Source organism: Capricornis sumatraensis, chromosome 2, assembly GCF_032405125.1.
Source record: "Capricornis sumatraensis isolate serow.1 chromosome 2, serow.2, whole genome shotgun sequence".
In the NCBI taxonomy this organism is placed as follows: Eukaryota; Metazoa; Chordata; class Mammalia; order Artiodactyla; family Bovidae; genus Capricornis; species Capricornis sumatraensis.
In genome coordinates this window covers 14314607-14333367 of record NC_091070.1, presented here as the reverse complement: position 1 = coordinate 14333367, position 18761 = coordinate 14314607, and the positions used below count along the sequence as shown (strand labels likewise).

Sequence of the window (18761 nt, the reverse complement as noted above, 5' to 3'; positions counted from 1 at the left end):
GGGGGCCCCTCGAGGCCTGATCTCGCCTTTGCCCGTCAGGCCTCTTCCTCATGACCTTTGCCATGGGCGGGATTCCCCATGCTGGCTCCCAGCAGTATAGCTTCTTGAATTTAGTGGTTAGATGAGAGAGAATTTGAATGTACTGAATTGATATTTAGCTGCTGGGAAAGCAGCTTACTTACATGTGTCAGGTTATGTAGTTTCATTCAGTTGCTTGCAAAAGCCAGACACACCGAAACATACTGATGTAAAGAACTGCTTTTTATTCTAGATTTTAAAGAGCCATCAGTACAATTTTCTAATTCCTCGTTGCCTAACATATGGGAATCTCCAGACAATCACATGACTTCCACTGACAGCTGTGATAATCAAAGCACTACCTGATTAGAAGGAGAAAAATTCATGATTCCTGAGAAGTCTCTTCTCTTATTGGGATGGAGAACCTGTGGAAACCTCTGGCTCTTCTTGTTCTTTGGTTAGGGAGATGCCAAATGAGTCATAATATAGATGGGTAAAGCGGTCCTGAAAAGTAGTACTGTTTGAGAGGTACTGGCTAAAGGGAGTTTCCTTGAGTTGCACAGCAGTCAGATCAAACAAGGGGAAAGGCCTGGGGTAGGGAAAAAAAACACTGTTACTTCTTTATGTCTGTTTAATACATCTGATTTTCTGTTAAACATTGCCTTTAAAGAAAGGTTTCCTCCATTTGGAAAAAAGGTTCTTCATTTTCTATACCAAACTAATTAAAATTCTTAATTAAAATTTCATCTGGATCTATTCAATATGTGGATTTAATTCTGCTTATGAGTTTTCACATGTACAATTATCTAAGTACATTTGGGGAGGAATTCATAATTAGGGAATGATTATGATAATAAAATCAACATCCTTTTTGGTATGTTTTCCTTGAATTTAGATAGAAAATACATAAGAGGATCATAGAAATTAGAAATGGGAGAGACCTCATTTCTTTTACAATATCCTCTTTAAAAAAAAAACAAAAAAGATAACCTCCTCAACTGTATAGAGAAAGAAATAGAGTTAACATGCAAATAAAAATGGGGCAATGTTAAGTATTAGTCAATAGTGGAATTCAAGTTAAAAAGCATTAAGATGTAGAGCTTTAGAGTATTTAAAAAATCAACAGTAAGGCAAGGATATATGGTCTAGCCACACTTATTCAACATACCACTGGAAGTTATAGCCAGTGCAATAAGGCAAGAAAAGGAAAAAAAAGGCATACAGATTGGAAAGGGAGAACTGAAGTCATCAGTATTTGTAGATGACATCATTGTCTATGTAGAAAAATCCAAAAAAATTTCAAAAAGAAATCTCCTAGAGCTAATAAATGTATTCAGCAAGGTCACAGGATATAAAATAAACACAGAAAAATAAATTTTGTTTATATATATTTGCAGTGAACACTTGGGCAATGAAATTAAAAATGTAGTTCCTTTCACACACACAAAATGGAATACTTAGTGTAAATCTAACAAAACACGTAAAGGACTCATGTACTGAAAACTACAAAATGCTGACAAAATAAGATAAATAAATGGAGACATATACTGTGTACATGGATGGGAAATCTCAACATTATAAAGATGTCAGTTCTCCATGAATCAATCTACACATGTAACAGTAAAACAAAACATAGTGACAATGCCAAATGCTGGTGAGGATGTAGAGAAACTGAATTATACATTGCTGGTGCTGTAAAAAGAAATAATAACTTTGAAAAACAGTTTGGTGGTATCTTAAAAAAATTAACATGCAACCAGTCATTGCACTCCTAAGCATCTGTCCCAGAGAAATGGAAACTTATGTTTATACAAAAACCTGTACATGAATGTTCAGAGCATCTTTATGCATAATAAATACCCCCAAACTGGAAACATCCTAAATGTCCTTCAACAAGTGAATGGTTTAACAAACTGTGATACATACATGCCATGAAAACTACTCAGCAATAAAAGGGAACAAACTGTTGATACATACAGCAACCTGGATGAATCTCCAGTGAAATATGCTGAGTGAAAAAGGCCAGTCCCCAAAGTTGCATAATACACGATTCTATTTATATAGTATTCTTGAAATGACAAAATCATAGAAATGGAGAACGGCTCAATGGTTGCCGGTTCAGGAAGAAACAGCATGAAGGATCCCTAGTTACAGGGCTGTTTCGCATCTTGACTGTGTCAGTGTTGACATCCTGGTTGTGGTATTGGCTATAGTTTTACAAATATCTACATATAGATATTGTACTATGGTTTGTTCAGGCACATGGGGTTTCTTTGTATTCTTAATAACTGCATGTGAATCAAAATAATCTTTTTAAAAGTTTTTAAAAGGGAGGGGGATAGAATTAAAAAGTTTAATCCACCAGGAAGATATAAAAATACACACTTCTGTGCATCAGATGATATGACTTCAAACTTTATAAAACAAAGATTAGAAACATAAAGATAATTTGAGAAACTACAATCACAGTGGAAAGATTAATATACCTTGCCTCCCATTCTAACAGATCATCTGATGGAAAAAGACTGTAGAGCAGCACTTCTCCAACGTTAATGGGCCTATCACCTGGGAGTCTGTAAAAGCGCAGATTCTGATTCCATACATCTGGGCTGGGGCCCTGGAATCTACCTTTCTAAACAAATGCACAGATGCTGGCATGGGTATCAGGCAGTCTGAGTAGCAAGGATATGCTGGAAAGGGGAGAAGTAAAGTGAAAAAATACTCTGAATGATAAGACTACCCCTATACATATGCAGTTTTCTTTCCCTAAGTTGGGTCCCAAAGACTTAAAGATACCAATATTCAGGCTTTCCCACAATCACAGAAAGCTAACCAATCTGATCACATGGACCACAGCCTTGTCTAACTCAATGAAACTATGAGCCATGCCGTGCAGGGCCACCCAACAGACAGGTCATGGTGGAGAGTTCTGACAGAACGTGGTCCACTGGAGAAGGGAATGGCAAACCACTTCAGTATTCTTGCCTTGAGAACCCCGTGAACAGTATGAAAAGGCAAAAGGATAGGACTGAAAAATGAACTCCCCAGGTCAGTAGGTATCTAATATGTTACTGGAGATCAGTGGAAAAATAACTCCAGAAAGAATGAAAAGACGGAGCCAAAGCAAAAACACCCAGTTGTGGATGTGACTGGTGATGGAAATAAAGTCCGATGCTGTAAAGAACAATATTGCATAGGAACCTGGAATGTTAGGTCCATGAATCAAGGCAAATGGGAAGTGGTCAAACAGATGGCAAGAGTGAATATTGATGTTTCAGGAATCCGCGAACTAAAATGGACTGGAATGGATGAATTTAACTCAGATGACCATTATATCTACTACTGTGGGCATGGAGTAGCCATCATAGTCAACAAAAGAGTCTGAAATGCAGTACTTGGATGCAATCTCAAAAATGACACAATGATCACTGTTCGTTTCCAAGGCAAACCTTTCAGTATTACAGTTATCCAAGTCTATGCCCCGACCAGTAATGCTGAAGAAGCTGAAGTTGAATGGTTCCATGAAGACCTACAAGACCTTCTAGAACTAACACCCAAAGTGAAGTGAAGTCACTCAGCCATGTCTGACTCTTTGCAACCCCATGGACTGTAGCCTACCAGGCTCCTCTGTCCATGGGATTTTTTTTTTTGGAGTGGATTGCCATTTCCTTCTCCAAGGGATCTTCCCAACCCAGGGATTGATCCAGGGATTGAACCTGGGTCTCCTGCATTGGAGACAGATGCTTTACCATCTGAGCCACCAGGGAAGTCCCAAAAGAGATGTCCTTTTCATTATAGGGGACTGGAATGCAAAAGTAGGAAGTCAAGAGATACCTGGAATAATGGGCAAATTTGGCCTTGGAGTACAGAATGAAGCAGGGCAAAGGCTAATAGACTTTTGCCAAGAGAACACACTGGTCATAGCAATTCCCTGTTCCAACAACACAAGAGAAGACTCTACACATGGACATCACCAGATGGTCAATACTGAAATCAGATTGATTATATTCTTTGCAGCCAAAGATGGAGAAGCTCTAAGAAGAGCTCTAGAAGCTCTAGAAGCTCTTGTTTTAAGTTAGCAAAAATACGACCAGGAGCTGACAACGGCTTAGATCATGAACTCTTTATTGCCAAATTCAGACTGAAATTGAAGAAAGTAGGAAAAACCACTAGACCATTCAGGTATGACCTAAATCAAATCCCTTATGATTATACAGTGGAAGTGACAAATAGATTCAAGGGATTAGATCTGATAGACAGAGTGCCTGAAGAACTATGGATGGAGGTTCGTGACATTGTACAGGAGACAGGAATCAAGACCATCCCCAAGAAAAAGAAATGCAAAAAGGCAAAATGGTTGTCTGAAGAGGCCTTACAAATAGCTGAGAAAAGAAGAGAAATGAAAGGCAAAAGAGAAAAGGAAAGATATACCCATTTGAACACAGAGTTCCAAAGAACAGCAAGGAGAGATGAGAAAGCCTTCCTAAGTGATCAGTGCAAAGAAATATAGGAAAACAATAGAATGGGAAAGACTAGAGATCTCTTCAAGAAAATTAGAGATACCAAGGGAACATCTCATGCAAATATGGGCTCAATAAAGGACAGTAATGATAGGGACCTAACAGAAGCAGACAATATTAAGAAGAGGTGGCAAGGATACACAGAGGAACTGTACAAAAAAGATCTTCATGACCCAGATAATCACAATGGTGTGATCACTCACCTAGAGCCAGACATCCTGGAATGCAAAGTCAAGTGGGCCTTAGGAAGCATCACTACGAACAAAGCTAGTGGAGGTGATGGAATTCCAGTGGAGCTATTTCAAATTCTAAAAGATGATGATGTGAAAGTGCTGCACTTAATATGCCAGCAAATTTGGAAAACTCAGCAGTGGCCACAGGACTGGAAAAGGTCAGTTTTCATTCCAATCCCAAAGAAAGGCAATGCCAAGGAATGCTCAAACTACTGAATAACTGCACTCATCTCACATGCTAGTATAGTAATGCTCAAAATTCTCCAAGCCAGGTTTCAACAGTGCATGAACCATGAACTTCCAGACGTTCCAGCTGGATTTAGAAAAGGCAGAGGAACCAGAGATCAAGTTGCCAACATCCACTGGATCATCAAAAAAGCGAGAGAGTTCCAGAAAAGCATCTATTTCTACCTTTATTGACTATGCCAAAGCCTTTGACTGTGTGGATCACAATAAACTGTGGAAAATTCTTCAAGAGATGGGAATACCACATCACCTGACCTGCCTCTTGAGAAACCTGTATGCAGGTCAAGACGCAACAGTTAGAACTGGACATGGAAAAACAGACTGGTTCCAAATAGGGAAAGGAGTATATCAAGGCTGTATATTGTCACCTGCTTATTTAACTTATATGCAGATTACATCATGAGAAAGGCTGGGATGGATGAAGCATAAGCTGGAATCAAGATTGCCGGGAGAAATATCAATAACCTCAGATATGCAAATGACACCACACTTACGGCAGAAAGTGAAGAACTAAAGAGCCTCTTGATGAAAGTGAAAGAGGAGAATGAAAAAGTTGGCTTAAAACTCAACATTCAGAAAACTAACATCATGGCATCCAGTACCATCACTTTATGGCAAACAGATGGGGAAACAATGGAAACAGCGACAGACTTTTTTTTTGGGGGGGGGGGGGCTCCAAAATCACTGCAGATGGTGACTGCAGCCATGAAATTAAAAGACACTTGCTCCTTGGAAGAAAAGTTATGACCAACCTAGACAGCATATTCAAAAGCAGAAACATGACTTTGCCAACAAAAGTCCATCTAGTCAAGGCTATGGTTTTTCCAGTAGTCATGTATGGATGTGAGAGTTGGACTATAATGAAAGCTGAGTGCTGAAGAATTTTGAACTGTGGTATTGGAGAAGACTCTTGAGAGTCCCTTGAATAGCAAGGAGATCCAGCCAGTCCAACCTAAAGGAAATCAGTCCTGAATATTCATTGGAAGCACTGATACTGAAGCTGAAACTCCAATACTTTGGCCACCTCATGCAAAGAACTGACTCATTTGAAAAGACCCTGATGCTGGGAATGACTGAAGGCAGGAGGAGAAGGGGACAACAGAGGATGAGATGGTTGGATGGCATCACCAACTCAATGGACATGAGTTTGAGTAAGCTCCAGGAGTTGGTGATGGACAGGGAAGCCTGATGAACTGCAGTCCAAGGGGTTGCAAAGAGTCGGACACGACTGAGTGACTGAACTGAACTGAACTGAACTGAAGGAAAAGCTGATTAAATCACTCTACAATAGAGACCACGGTAGCAAACACAGAGTTTCCAAGCAACTTTTCAGTAATCAGTATCTTAAATATGAGCAGACAGTCAAGGTTTTCCATATACTTGAAAGAAAATCTCTAAAATGAATGATGGAGAGCAAAACAAATGATCAGAAAAATTCCAAAGGAAACAGACTTCTCAGAGGATAAAAAAAAAATGCTATCATTTACATTCTCAAAGGATAAGAAATGGTATCGCACAGGAAAATGACAACAGGATGCTACATAAAAAAGGAATATTTGGCGACTAAAGAAATATTTGAAAATCAAAACATGTTCTAAATATAATAGCAAAAACAAAAACAAGATAGTTGACGCAATCTCTCAGAAAGCAGAGAAAAAAGACAAAAATACTGAAAATAGGAGAACTTAAGAAAATCAAAAGATCAGCCCAGCAGACCCAACACTGGGCTAAAAAATATTCAGAAAGAAGAAAAGAAGAAACAGGGAATGGGAGGAAATTATCAAAGACATAATTGGAGAAAATTGGAGAACTTAACATGCAGATTGAAAATGACCATTGAATAGTCTGTTTCTTTTGTAGGTGGCAATTACATGTATATTTGCTTTACAAGAATTCATTAAACTGTATATTCATGAATTTATGGAATATGTACTTTTTTGTGTATATGTTATATTGTACAATTCTTTTTTTTTTTTAAGTTAAGGGAAAAAAAGGGAGAGGCCCACCAAGTGTCCATAATAAAAGCAACAAATAATAAAATTTCAGGATGCTGAGATCAAAAGATACTATAAGCTTCCAGAGAGAAAACAAACAGGTTTCAGACCAAGCATGAACTGAAGAATTAGAATGCCACTCTACCTCTCAACAGCATCTCTAAAAGCTGAAAGACGACGGAGCGCTGCCTTCAAAATTCTGAGGGAAATTATTTCTAACCTAGATTCTACACCTTGGCTGTGTTTTCAATAAAATATTAATATAGAATAAAAACATTATCATATATAGTCCTTAAAAATTACTACACAGCCTTTATGAAAGAAGCTAGTGCAGGAGAACACATTCCATCATAATAAAGTAGTAGATGAAGCCAGAGGAAGGGGGGGGGGGGTTCCAGGAAAAAGAGATCCAACATAAGAGAGAGGCAAAGGGAGTCCTAGGAAAAAGGGAGGAAGAAGATTCCCAAACTGAAAGTGTGTCACAGGTCACTAGTGATTGATTAGGATACAAAACATAAGAGACTTCCCTGGTGGTCCAGTGGGTAAGAATCCACCTTCCAATGCAGGGGATGCGGTTCGATCCCTGGTCAGGGAACAACCAATGCAACTCGAGAAGCTTACATGCCACAGTGAAGACCCAGCACAGCAGAAAAAAAAATGGGGGGGGGGGGCGGAGCGGGGGAAGGGGGACAATCAAGGATTTCTTCCAGGTTTTGGTTTGAACAACTCTTCCAAGGAGCGTGTAATTAGACAGAAATGCTGGAAGAGCAGGCACGCGAGCAGGGATGCTTTTAGACACGTGGAGTTTGAGTGGAAATGGCGGGTATGAAGTTACCTGGATGCAGAACTGACATCTAGGCTAGGCATATGGAGCCCTGTGCTGGCAGAATAAAGATGGCAACCTAAGTCCCCACAGTGGAAAAAATCACCCAAGAACAAAGTGTAGAATGAGAAAAGAAGGCTTCGGACAGAGCCCTGAAAACTCCCAGATTTAAGGATGGGGCAGAAGAGGACCTGGAAAGGCAGGATAAAGGGACAGGTGGAAAACGAAGAGCATATGAGTGTATCAGGAAAACGAAGAGATGCGGTCGCTTCAGGAAGGACGCCATGTTCAATAGCCAGGGAGGAAAAGGATTTAGAAGCGTCCTGTGACCACGCTCCTACCACAGGTGGCTGAGGCTCAGTCCCTGGTTGAACAACTAAGATCCCAAAGGCTGTGAGCCAGGTGTGGCCAAAATAAACACTTTAAAAAAGAATGGTAAATTCTATGTTACGTGTATTTTACCACGACTAACAAGAAAATCGTGAATCCCATAAACTCTGGACTTCAGGAATAATAACTCGCCACCTGAACGCAAGGGGAACATAGGGGAAACTGCAGTCAGGAGGCAGGTGCTCTATGGGAACTTTCTGAACCGTCTGCTCAATATTTCTGTAAACTTAAACTTGCTCTAAAAATATAAAATCTATTCTTTTAAATAAAAAAAATAAAAGTATCCAGTGAATTTAGTGACATGGAAGTCTCTGGTAACAAGGGCAACCATTTGTCCCCATTAGATTATTAAGGATTAAAAAGAATGATCTAATAGTTATGAAACTATAGTGAAATGGCACTCTCATACACTGTTGTTGGAAATATAAGTAAGCACCATGTTTTTTGATACTTAATTTAGGAATATCTATCAAACATAAAATATATATAACCTCTGACCCAGAAATTCTACCGGTACAAGTGTGCAAAGTTTAAGGATAAAAATGTTCAAAGCAGTTCTTTTATGCAAAATGTGGGGCCGGGGTACAATGCCATCAAGAGGAAATAGAATGAATAAATGCAGTTAAAGAAACATATCCACCAGGACATATCTTTAACTAGAGCTGAGTCATGCTGATGTATGGCAGAAACCAACACAATATTATAAAGCGATTATCCTCCAATTAAAAATAAATTTTAAAAAAAGGAATGTATCCAACAGATGCCTACACCATGCTCGTAAATGAAGTAGATGTTATTGTGCTAACACAGAACGATACCTATGACATAGTATAGTCCCCATGTTTCTAAAATGTACATATAGCTACAGATATACATACACGTTATACTATAATGCTAATATACATATATGTTTGTAAATACATAAGGTGAAAAGACAAAAATATAAAAGCAATTAGAGGTGAAGTCTATAAAAAGGGATTGGGGGGGGCAAAAGAGGGCTCTCATGTCTCCACTAGTTGGATTTTTTTTTCCTAAGAATGTATTATTTTTATGAATTTTTAAAAAGAACATTAAAGGAAAAATATAAAAAGCATCTGCTAAGACAACAGTGTGGGAGAAGTTCGAATGGCCACCGTCTGATACTTTACCGTTTCTGAGACAGGTTTTTGGCATAGATCTTACTGACAAAATCTTGGGCTTGAAATTTTAGGGGTGATGCTTCATCCTTCTTACAGGCCTCGAGGTGCTGGGAGGGGAACAGCTCGCTCAGATGCCACAGCACTTGTGAGTGGGGCATGTCCTTTGCTGTGCAGAAGTTTAAGAGTGCATAAAACATCCCCTCCAGCCACTTGATGTTGAGGCTTATTCCCCCTAAACATCAATGAGAAAGGAAACACCAGTGAGCACCACATAAAAAGGTCTACGGGGACCTAGGACAAACCCCAGACAGTGAACAGCTACCTTCTGTCCAAGACAGTTTGGTTATATGAACTTGGAGATAAGCAAACACTCTTTCTTTCCAGACCAGGAGCCCTGGGTGTGCCCTTTATAACACGTCATGTGTTGACCCTACCTACAGATAGGTTAATGTAGACACTGCTAATGACAAATGCATCTTGGGAAATCTCTGGAATGGTTCTTGCAATAAGCCACACTGCAAGATTACAGTAAGGAAAGCCACTTGGTCCCAAAGGCTGCATCCTTCTGTTTAAACAGGCTCTCCTCTCTGGTTGTTTCCAACTCATCCTTCAGTTCAGTTCAGTTGCTCAGTCGTGTCCGACTCTCTGCGACCCCATGAATCACAGCACGCCACGCCTCTCTGTCCATCACCATCTCCTGGAGTTCACTCAAACTCACATCCATCAGGTCGCTGATGCCATCCAGCCATCTCATCCTCTGTTGTCCCCTTTTCCTCCTGCCCCCAATCCCTTGCATAGAGTCTTTTCCAGTGAGTCAACTCTTCACATGAGGTGGCCAAAGTACTGGAGTTTCAGCCTTAGCATCATTCCTTCCAAAGAAATCCCAGGGTTGATCTCCTTCAGAATGGACTGGTTGGATCTCCTTGCAGTCCAAGGGACTCTCAAGAGTCTTCTCGAACACCACAGTTCAAAAGCATCAATTCTTCGGCGCTCAGCTTTCTTCACAGTCCCACTCTCACATCCATACATGACCACAGGAAAAACCATAGCCTTGACTAGACAGACCTTTGCTGGCAAAGTCATATCTCTCCTTTTTAATATGCTGTCTAGGTTGGTGATAACTTTCCTTCCAAGGAGTAAGCGTCTTTTAATTTCATGGCTGCAGTCACCATCTGCAGTGATTTTGGAGCCCAAAAAGATAGTCTGACACTGTTTCCACTTTTTCCCCATCTAAATGTTGAGCTTTAAGCCAACTTTTTCACTCTCCTCTTTCACTTTCATCAAGAGGCTTTTTAGTTCCCCTTCACTTTCTGCCATAAGGGTGGTGTCATCTGCATATCTGAGGTTATTGATATTTCTCCCAGCAATCTTGATTCAGCTTGTGCTTCTTCCAGCCCAGCGTTTCTCATGATGTGCTCTGCATAAAAGTTAAATAAGCAGAGTGACAATATACAAACTCATCCTTAGAGGATGTGATTAATCACACTTCTCAGCTTTTCCTTTAAAAAGGCTGCTTTTTTAAAATTCTTTTTTTTTTAGATTAAAAAATGTGGATCATTTTTTAAAGTCTTTACTGAATTTGTTACAATATTGCTTCTGTTTTTTAATTTATATACACCTGTAGCTCAGCTGGTAAAGAATCCGCCTGCAATGCAGGAGACTGGATTCAATACCTGGGTTGGGAAGATCGCCTGGAGAAGGGAATGGCTACCCACTCCAGGATTCTGGCCTGGAGAATTTCATGGACTATATAGTCCATGGGGTCACAAAGAGCTGGACACAACTGAGTGGCTTCAGTTTTCATATATATTTTTAATTAATTAATCTTATTTTTGGCTGCGCTGGGTCTTCACCGCTGTGCAAGCTTTTCTCTAGTTGCTGCAGACGGGGGCTACTCTCTAGTTATGATGTACAGGCCTCTTGTTGCAGTGGCGTCTCTGGCTGCAGAGCGTGGGCTCCAGGGCATTCAGGCTTCAGTGGTTTGGGCTCTGAGGCTCTAGAGCACTGGTTTGATAGTTGTGGCACAAGCGCTTAGCTGCTTTGCAGCATGAGGGATCTTCCCGGATCAGGGACCAAGCCCGCATCTCCTACATTGGCAGGTGGATTCTCCACCACTGAGCCACCAGGGAAGCCCTGCTTCTGTTTTTTTATATTTTGGTTTTTTTGGCCACAAGGCATGTGGGATTTTAGCTCCCCAACCAGGGATCAAACCCGAACCCCCTGCTTTGGATGGCAAAGTCTTAACCACTAGACTGACAAGGGAAGTCCCTAAAAAGGCTGCTTTTTACCACCAAAGTTGTTCCCATATAAAACCTAAGTAGCTGAGAATGCCATCTAGCGTGTTCTTCCCCCAACACACACACACACACCCTCAGCATAAACACACCAGGGTTTAATAAGACAGCAACAGGTCAAGACGAAGGTAATTTTCAAAAGTGCCAAAAATATGGTGCGCCCTTACCAGCAGGGCTGTAGGGGCAGGTGGCCTGAATAATCACAGGGTCTTGGAGAGCAGCGGTGATCTCCTTATTGGCCCCCCAGATGTGGGCAAGATCTTCAGCACACTGATACTGGGGCCGCAAGATGTTAGTGTGATTCAGTAGGAGTTTCAACCTGCAAGTAAAGCAATCAAGGCAGGGAGTGCAGAGCCAGGACTGGAATGAACCAGCACGTGATCCACGGAAGGTACATCTAGCCTCAACCACACAGTCCGCTGCACAGCACAGCCCAGAGGCAAATGCCGGTGTGGCTCAGCCCTGAGGGCACAACCTCTTAGCCAAACGGTTCATCCATCCTCCTCAGATACATTTATTGAAAGTGACCACAAGCCAGGCGCTGGGCCCAGCACTAGACGTTCCGAAAGGATATCTGACACGTGCTCTCCATCAATTTTCCTGCTGCTGACCCGGATACAAGGGAACACAAGTCAGCTTCAAGTAGGTGAAAGCGAAAGTCGCGTCCAACTCTTTGCGACCCTATGGACTATATATACAGTCCATGGAATTCTCCAGGCCAGAATCCTGGAGTGGGTAGCCTTTCCCTTCTCCAGGGGATCTTCCCAACCCAGGGATCAAACCCAGGTCTCCTGCATTGCAAGTGGATTCTTTACCAGCTGAGCTACAAGGGAAGCCCCAAGGAGGTGGAAGCAATGCTGTGTTTCTGCTCTAAATATTTGCACATCAAAGAAAATGGCCCACCCACAAGTGCTGTTGACAGAAAAATGGAGAGGACACGATTTCAAAGGCTGGCTTGGGCCCTTCTGCCGATGAAGATGCTTCCACCTTATGACTGGGAATGGTCAGCTCCAAGAGGTAGGGGTGGAGGTGGACATGAGGTGACAGAGAGGTCCTGCCAGCCCTGTGCTCACCCTAACAAGATACCTGGATACTGGGATGGCAGAGACAAAGCTGTACACAATGCAGTCTTTCCCAAGCCGGGTTTGAATTTCTACGCAGATATTAGGCAGCTGAGATGGCAGGCAGCAGAGGAATACCACATTGGCCCATCCCACCAGAGAAGCGTTCTGGTAAAAGCACTGGATTCCCAGTTTCTTGAATTCATCTGAGAGGGAATAAAAGAAGACAGATGGATCATGATACCGAAGACTTCGGACTCAACATCAACTCTGGATAAAGTGAAAATCGTAGTCCTGTCTGACTCTTTGCGATCTCAGGAACTGTAGCCTGCTTGGCTCTTCTGTCCATGGAATTCTCCAGGCAAGAGTACTGGAGTGGATTGCCATTTCCTCCTCCAGGGCATCATCCGGATCCAGGGATTGAATTTGGGTCTTCTGTATTGCAGGCAGATCCTTCACCAGTTGAGCCACTAGAGAAGCCCCCAACTTTGGGGAGAGAGTGGCAACTATTTTATCTCAAGTCTTGTCACCAGGTGTGGCTTCCTAGGTGGCCCTAGGAGTAAAGAACCTGTCTGCCAATGCAGGAGTCATAAGAGATACCAGTTTGATCCCTGGGTCAGGAAGATTCTCTGGAGGAGGGCATGGAAACCCACTCCAGTATTCTTGCCTGGAGAATCCATGGACAGAGGAATCTGGCAGGCTATGGTCCAAAGGGTTGCAAAGAGTTGGATACAACTGAAGTGACTTAGCACACATGCACACTTGTCACCACATAAATCAGAAGAAATTCCCTTATGGCTTCTGAAAGCCACACAGCAAAGCCCTGGCCCCACGACTACGACAGCTGATGCCACCACAGCTATGCTCGAGATTGTTAGATAATTCATCCTGACCTCATGTTTAAACCAAACACTAGAATTTTTCAGATTTTTTTTGTTTTTTTTTTAGAAAGACAAAAGTCTGAACGAAATTGCTGTGCAATTTATTATATACACAGTATATCTCAATAAAGCTGTACCTGTTCTTTGACCTAGCAATTAGAAAAAAATTATGAATCAGGAAGTCCTACTCAGTATGGCACAGTTACATAAATTATCATAAGTCATACTTTAGGAATACTATACAACCTGAAAATCATGATTTTGAAGAATGTCAAATAATATGCAAATAATCCATTAATTGTTTTTAAAAAGCTTTGCATAGTTTTAGTTAATCTGATATAATCTGGTATAATCTGATATAATCAGAAGAAAAAATGGAAAACAATGATAACCCTGATAAGGAAATTATAGGTAGTTATTATTTACTTTCCTATAGAGTAATTTAAAAAAATTTTTATAACACGCATGTATTATTTTACATTTTTTAAAATATTGAAATATAATTTGCACACAGTGCATCACATAGCTGTGAAGTAAATAGTTTGATTCTTTTTGACAAATGCAAACACCCAAGGAACGTGCACCTTTCTCAAGAAACAGAATGTTTACATCTGCCCAGAAAGTTCCCTGGGGCCTCTTCTCAGTCTCCCCAGAAGCACTCACTGTTCTAATTTCTACCACCAGAGGTTAATAAATGGAATCACTGCAAAACATTAAAAAAATTTTTTTCAGTACATGGTATTATTATTTTTTTGACTCTGGCACACGGCATGCAGGATCTTAGCTCCCCAGCCAGGGATCGAACCTGTGCTCCCTGCAGAGGAAGCATGGTGTCCTAACCACTAGAAAGCCAGGGAAGTCCCCCGTAAATGGTGTTTTTAAAAAACGACGCCAAATGTTTGGAAGCGGTAAACACCACTCTGACTCTAACTGGTCCAGTTAGAAGATTTGAATTCTGTTTGGAAAGTGTCTCTGAATCAAAGACCCAGAAAGATATCTAGCCACAGGGCGCAGGGAGGAGAGATGGATATAACTATTTAGGTGGAAAAGAAAGGTGCTTTAAGGAACAAGTTTTTTAAAAAAATCTTTCTGGGACTTCCCTGGTGGTCCAGAGGCTAAGACTCTGTGCTCCCAATGCAGGGGGCCCAGGTTCCATCCCTGGTTGGAGAACTAGACCCCACATGCCGAGACTGGATCCTGAATGCCACAATGAAGATTAAAGATCCCAAGTGCCACAGCTAAGACCCAGTGCAGCCAAATAAAGCACTGAAATTAAAAAAAAAAAAAAAAAAACTTTCCAGCTTTTCTCAGGGCTAGCAAGCTGAGAACTAGGCCGGCTGTATGCAAGCATTCCTCTTTCGAGGGGTCCTTTCCAAACAGCCTGCCCAGTGCTCCTCACCCAGGGTCTCTGGCCTCCGAGTGGAGATCCGCAGATTCTCAGCAGGGATGGGGACGAACTGGAGCAGGGTGTGTGCCAGCTGCTTCCCAAGGTGGCCACCTCCGATGATGCCCACCTTTAACGCGTCGTCATCCTGAGTTTCTTCACACAACCCAGTCAAGCGACATTTAGAGGTTCGCTTCTCTGGTACTAATTTTCTGGAGAATGATTCTCTGGAGAATGAACACGGACACACACAAATATTAAGACATGCACGCGTGTTGTATGAAAGGAGAGAAGGTTAGCACTCCTCTTGACAAGGATGGAAGAGGCTCTTGGGCCTAACAACATGCATACGGTTAGGGCATTGCCACCTACTTCGTGGCATCTAACCACTGTTTTTAAAGAGACACGTGTACCCCAGCGTTCATTACAGCACTGTTTCCAATAGCTAGGACATGGAAGCAACCTAGATGTCCATCGGCAGATGAATGGATAAGGAAGTTGTGGTACATATATACAATCGAATATTATTCATTTATGAGAAAGAATGCATTTGAGTAAGTTTTAACGAGATGGGTGAAACTGGAGCCTATTATACAGAGTGAAGTAAGTCATAAAGAGAAACACTGATACAGTATATTAACACACATATATATACGGAATTTAGAAAGATGGTAGCGAGGATCCTATATACAAGGCAGCAAAAGAGACACAGATGTTAAGAACAGACTTTTGGACTATGTGGGAGAAGGGGAGGGGGGATGATTTGAGAGACTAGCATTGAACCATGTATATTACCATATGTAAAATAGATGACCAGTGCAAATTTGATGCATGAAGCAGGCCACTCAAAGCCAGTAGTCTGGGACAACCCAGAGGGCTGGGGTGGGGAGGGAGGGTCAGGGTGGGGGGACCCATGTGTACCCGTGATGGATTCATGTTAATGTGTGGCAAAAAGCACCATAATATTGCAAAATAATTATCCTCCAATTTAAATAATTTAATTTTTTTTAAAAGACACGCACGCCCTTAGCCCTTCTTGAGTGTCAATCTCTGACTTTCTCTGCTTTAGCTTCCTCAAATGCAGCCTGCTGTGCCACCTTAAGTCCTTCAGAGCGAAGCATTCCAGCCATGTGCCACTGACCCAGCTTCAGGCTTCCCTGGTGGCTTAGTCATTGAAGAACCCACCTACCAATGCAGGAGATGCAGGTTCTATCCCGGGGTGGGGAAGATTCCCTGGGGAAGGAAATGGCAACCCACTCCAGTATTCTTGCCTGGGAAATCCCATGCACAGAGGAGCCTGGTGGGCTACAGTCCATGGGGTCGCAAAGAGTCGGACTTGACTTAGCGACTAAACAACAATGACCTAGCTTCTCTGGATGGAATGAAACGTTCCTCCTGAGTGAATTTTCCAAAGAGTAAAGCATATCCCTTTCAAAAGATCAGAGCTTGTTTAAAACCTTCTTAAATGAACTCTTTTTTGGTTACATGTATTGTGCATTTCCCTGCCTTCTTAAACACAAGGTCTGACTGTTTAACTGTTGGCCGCAGGACCATCACCGTGAACAGCCACCATCATACCTTATCCTGGAACACAGGGAGCCAGTCCTTCCACTGTCTCCTGTGTGGACACTGGCCATTTCCATCTCTGCCAGGACAAGTGCACCCCTCTCCTACCACACACCTCCTCTTCCTTGTTTGCTATTTCAGTTCTGCACACACCCAGGAGACCACGTAACTTAGCTTTCTCCAATGTGATGATTTATCAAAGAAAATGGTTTATACGGGAAACAGACCTGAGAAAGGGAGGATCAAGGATTTGAGGCCACTCTTTCTGGAGATTCAGTCACTGTTGGTTCTGGATGTGTTTCCTTGGCCCAAGATGAACAAGGTCTGACCCCTGAATACATAGGCATCATTTTATGTTGTTATAGGATGATCTTGATACCTGTGGGGCTTCCCTGGTAGCTCAGCTGGTGAAGAATCCACCTTCAATGCAGGAGACCCTGGTTCGATTCCTGGGTCGGGAAGATCTGCTGGAGAAGGGATAAGCTGTGCACTCCAGTATCTGGGGGCTTCCCTGGTGGCTCAGCTGGTAAAGAATCTGCCTGCAATGCAGGAGATCCAGGAGACGCAGGTTCAATCCCTGGGTTGGGAAGATCCCCTGGAGAAGGGAAAGGCTATCCACTCCAGTATTCTGGCCTAGAGAATTCCATGGACTGTGTAGTCCATGGGGTTGCAAAGAGTCAGACATGACTGAGCGACTTTCACTTCACTTATAGTTGTTCTGTATTTCTGTGAAAACTGGAGTCTTCACACTCTGGAGCTTCCATCTAAGCATGGCAAGCCACATTCTATGTGAGGCTTCTCTTTTGGTTAAAAGGAGAGTGTTTTCCCACTGTGCCTAATCCTTCCAAATAGAAGATGCATCCTGAGAGTTTCCCATGTTGGTTTCTCATCACGCGTCTTTGGAGGCAGCCCACAGGTTTATGCTTCCCTATCAGTCAGCCAGTCAGCAAACTGCTCGAGTCCTCTGCCTCCTCAGGTATGTGCTATACCTTTAATATGCTTGACTGGGATCTGGTCCCCCCCATCTGAGAGTTAATCTAATGTCAGAGGAAAGTAAACCGAGAAGGAGACTGAGGGGTGGGGGTTGGGGAGGCAACAAATGCTCCAAGAGTGACCTAGAGTTACAGAACCCAGGAGCCTGAGTCCTAAGTACTTGGCTCTCACATGCCTCTTATTCAAGTGTCAAGAAGCCAGGACTGGACTGAGAGCTTCTTTGAAAGTCAGTATTCCTGTTTTCAGGCAAGTCATCTGGCCATAGGGACCCCCAAAGTCCCTGGAAGCTTTCTTGTGAGAAGGCATTCCACTGTTAGCCTGAAAAGAAAAAAAAAATGACCCCCATTTTCAGCCAATAGACATGGAATGGCCTGTCATTAGTATCTATGGAAGACAAGCTGGTTGTCCTGATAAGAGAGTGAATGAATGGATGGGTGAATGGATGACTTAATCAGTCTACTCACCAAAAGGAAATCACCATTCATCCATGCCACATTACATAACCACAGCCAAGGCACCCTGGTGTGTGTCTCCCGGGTGCTTTCAGACCAAGAGTGCTTCAGTGTAGGTTACACAAGGCAGGAAGACACTCCGCCTGCCAAAGTCATTCTCCAATGTAAAAAGTTAAGTCATCTGGATTCTCTGCAGTGAGATTCTTCTCCATCTACTTGACCCTAGGGACCCAGCGTACCTCAAATTATGGAGTAGCTTGCAGAAGAAGGTTGCGTGGGCACAGGCCTTGGTCATCAGACCATGAGAACGGCCCAGCAAATACAGCCAGCTTTGGTCTTCCTCATGAATCCCGGACTCAAACTTCAGGGTCTCAAGATCCTCTAGCAGGTTCATCTCCAAGCCAGCATCTACTGCAGTGACAGATGCCAACCACTTCGGCCCCCTGTCCCCCAAGGAGTGGGGCATGTGCCCGAGCCCCTGGTTCTCCTGATGGTGGTTTCAGCATCTCCCCTCCCAGTTCCAAACTGGCAGCTCCCATCCACTCCCATTCTCTGAATGGATTCCTAAGCACTGACTACCCGTGAATCTGGCTTTTTTGGTGGCTCAGCAGTAAAGAATCGGCCTGCAATGCAGGAGATCCAGGAGACGCAGGTTCAATCCCTGGGTTGGGAAGATCCCCTGGAGGAAATGGCAACCCACTCCAGTACTCTTGCCAGGAAAACTGCATGAACAGAGGAGCCTGGTGGGCTACAGCCCATAGGGTCAC

The 18761-nt window shown here is 42.6% G+C and overlaps 1 protein-coding gene and 1 non-coding gene across 2 annotated transcripts; one reads left to right on the top strand and one right to left on the bottom strand.

The window, feature by feature from the left end:
* Positions 1-426: 426 nt before the first annotated feature.
* On the bottom strand, positions 427-18388 carry NOXRED1 (NADP dependent oxidoreductase domain containing 1). Its single transcript, XM_068991609.1, has 7 exons — positions 18211-18388; positions 15412-15446; positions 14999-15131; positions 12744-12924; positions 11825-11976; positions 9373-9595; positions 427-607 (listed from the first exon to the last, which is right to left on the bottom strand). Exons 1-7 carry the CDS (start codon positions 18386-18388, stop codon positions 427-429), a joined length of 1083 nt encoding a protein of 360 aa, XP_068847710.1.
* On the top strand, positions 15256-15381 carry LOC138074777 (U6atac minor spliceosomal RNA). The gene has a single exon (XR_011144586.1). It is a non-coding gene; the product is annotated as a U6atac minor spliceosomal RNA (small nuclear RNA).
* Positions 18389-18761: the final 373 nt, after the last annotated feature.

Bases quoted from the DNA above. Each gene is read 5' to 3' on its own strand.
- NOXRED1 (XM_068991609.1), bottom strand. From the start codon at position 18,388: ATGAACCTGCTAGAGGATCTTGAGACCCTGAAGTTTGAGTCCGGGATT. The intron at 9,596-11,824 runs GTAAGGGCGCAC...ATTGATGTTTAG, and splicing joins CTGCCCCTACAGCCCTGCTG to GGGGAATAAGCCTCAACATC. The intron at 608-9,372 runs GTAAAGTATCAG...TCCCTACCCCAG, and splicing joins AAAAACCTGTCTCAGAAACG to GCCTTTCCCCTTGTTTGATC.